This window comes from Primulina huaijiensis, unplaced genomic scaffold, assembly GCF_012295235.1.
Source record: "Primulina huaijiensis isolate GDHJ02 unplaced genomic scaffold, ASM1229523v2 scaffold35919, whole genome shotgun sequence".
In the NCBI taxonomy this organism is placed as follows: Eukaryota; Viridiplantae; Streptophyta; class Magnoliopsida; order Lamiales; family Gesneriaceae; genus Primulina; species Primulina huaijiensis.
In genome coordinates, this window is record NW_027358374.1 from 7,592 (window position 1) to 10,268 (window position 2,677).

At 33.2% G+C, this 2,677-nt stretch overlaps 1 protein-coding gene across 1 annotated transcript; it reads left to right on the forward strand.

Annotated features, from left to right (window-relative positions):
- The first annotated feature begins 6 nt into the window (after nucleotides 1-6).
- Nucleotides 7-2,001, forward strand: LOC140968385 (uncharacterized). Its single transcript, XM_073429320.1, has 7 exons — nucleotides 7-89; nucleotides 177-421; nucleotides 547-747; nucleotides 825-932; nucleotides 1,015-1,084; nucleotides 1,161-1,468; nucleotides 1,788-2,001. Exons 1-5 carry the CDS (start codon nucleotides 75-77, stop codon nucleotides 1,070-1,072), a joined length of 627 nt encoding a protein of 208 aa, XP_073285421.1. The 5' UTR covers nucleotides 7-74; the 3' UTR covers nucleotides 1,073-1,084; nucleotides 1,161-1,468; nucleotides 1,788-2,001.
- Nucleotides 2,002-2,677: the final 676 nt, after the last annotated feature.

The following is a 2,677-nucleotide window of genomic DNA, read 5'->3' on the forward strand; positions in this document are numbered from 1 at the left end:
TTCCGATTCCCAATGAATGTGAAAATGTTGGTGATGCCGTAGGAACACATGTGGCTTGGCCAAATCATTTGATAATGCTACGACAAGAGGTACACGTATGCTTATATTTCAAAGTAAATGTCTGTCAAATTCTCCAGTATTGCACCTATCTAACATGTTTACAATACAATTATCAGAAGCGTCAAAGGAACAAAACTGTCAGTGTCGAAAGAAACCAGACTTTGTCATCAAATGTGCCAAGAGCAGTGCGCATGGTGTATTGTTATTGTAAGAGAGCCCTTGAAAATGGAAGGAGATTAGCATTTCTTTTAGATCATGAAGTATTTGCAGATGATTATGAAGTTAACTTGCACTTTGAGGACATCAGTCCTTTGTATCACTTGGAACCAATTTCAGGAAATTGTGTAGTTGTCTACATTTGGTAAGTCTTCGATTAACTTAAAGTTTGTTTGTTCTTTTCTTATATTATTATATTATATAAGATGCATATAATTTGTTAGTTTAGTATGTAGTGTAGTTTTGATTTTCTTTTACTTGAAATGACAGGCATCTTTATAAAAAGATGGTGAAAGAAAACAAGATTGACAAATTCAGATTCGTTAATCCACACAGCATCCCAAATTTGCAACATAATGCACACGACAAAACAGGTAAAACTGAAAGGTTGAACAAGAGAGCGAGTTCTTTAGCGGATAGGCTAAGTGGTGCAGCAATGAATCAATTGGTTTTGGTTCCAAGTTGTTCTGGGTAAGTAAGATCCTAATATAATTTTCAATTGTTTTTTTTTTTAGTGAATTGCACACTTTTATTATGTTCATGTGTAGTTTTCATTGGACTCTCACTGTCATCGAGCTTTATAAGGAGATTGTTTATTTGGTGGATTCCTTAAGTCATCGCATTCGTGATGAGGATTGGAAATATGTTGTGGAAATGTGAGTTCATATTCCATTTTAATGATGCATTTCATTTAATGAAAAAACACTCATATATCAACTATGGTCAATGTTAATGAAGGGCGTTGACATTGTTTAACTCAACTAAAGGGAGGAAAGGAAGAAAGCGTGTACAATGAGAAGTCATAAAGGTATGTGTATTTCTCATTCAAGCTAATTTTTTAATGTGTAAATTTGTCATTAACAATTTGACATTTTTTAACATAGGCTCCTAAGCAACCGGATGCAAAACAATTTGGTTATTACGTGATGAGATTCATGAGGCAGATTACTGAAGAACTTGCAACTTTTGAGGGGGATTCACTACGATCGATAGTAATATTATCTTGCTTATATAAAATAATTACAAGTTATCTATCTACTTATCATTTTGAAAATTCATTAAGTTGTGTTTTTTTTAATAATATACTTTTTGTGTGTGTTCATAGTTCACAAAAACGGAGTATTCTATGGAAGAAATTGATGAGGTTCGCACCGAGCTAGCCGAATGCATACAGGATCATATTTATGAATAGGTAGGACATGTGACTTTTTGTGTTGTACGTTTGTTGGTTCACGACATGTAGATCTCTTCATTGCTTTCGGGATATGTTGAAAGAATGTGATAATTTTAAGTGATAAGTGTGATGTATGGTCTGGCTGTGTAGGTGATAGGTGTGATGTATGGTCTGGTTGTGTAGGTGATAGGTGTGGTGTATGGTCGTATTTAAATTTATTTCGAATATATATTGTTGTTGTGTGTTTTTAAATTTTCTGGTATGTCCTACTTGTGGGGAGGTTATGCCAAAATTTTTCTAGGCCCTGATTAAAATTATGTGGTTTTTATTTTCACAGGCACTGTAATGATGTTTTGGAAGATGCACGGGCAGAGAAATTCATTCCAACAAGATACAGAAGATATTTTGGAGTTGATATGTGCAAGTCTTGGTTGTAGGGTATTTTTATTTTTGTGAACTTGGCTAAAAGTTTTTGGAATATGGTTACATACTTTTTTTAATTGTTGGTTTGGTAAATTACAAGTCTATGAATGACATATTTCTGTTGTAATTCATGCATGTAGTTCTTGATCAAGTATGTATGTTGATGTTTGAATTGATTTTATATAAGGGTTTAACTGATATATTATTTTAGATCCAATTTTTTTAATTAATTAATTTAATTATTTATGGTTTAAATATAATATTATATATATGACAACAGTTTTAAAATGATGTAAATCAAATCCAAAGACAACAGATTTAAAATGTTGTAAAACTGTTGTATATTGCAGCGAAAGACATCGGTCAAAAAACATTGAATAACTGTCGTCGAATACGATAAAAGAAAACGGTTAAAAAACGTTGTCGTTATTAAAAGACAACGGTTTTTAAGAGCTACAACAACGATTTATCAACGTTGTCTTTATACATCTACAACAACGGTTTATTACCGTTGTCTTTGAGCGCACCTTTTAACCACAGAGCTTTTAACAACGGTTTTACAGACCTACGACAACGGATTTTCACAGTTGTGTGAGACGACTACAAGAACGGTTTTTCACCGTTGCCTTTCCGCAAAATAATTAACCACAGAGATTTTAACAACGGTTGTAGAAGACCTACGACAACGGTGTTTAACCCTTGTTATTGGCCTTTTACGACAACGGTTTTTCACAGTTGTGTTAGACGACTACAACAACGGTTTTTCACCGTTGTCTTTCAGCAAACTTTTTAACCACAGAGATT

Coding starts and splice junctions, on each gene's coding strand:
- LOC140968385 (XM_073429320.1), top strand. Junction 422..546: donor TGTGTAGTTGTCTACATTTG/GTAAGTCTTCGA, acceptor TTGAAATGACAG/GCATCTTTATAAAAAGATGG. Junction 933..1,014: donor TGGAAATATGTTGTGGAAAT/GTGAGTTCATAT, acceptor ATGTTAATGAAG/GGCGTTGACATTGTTTAACT.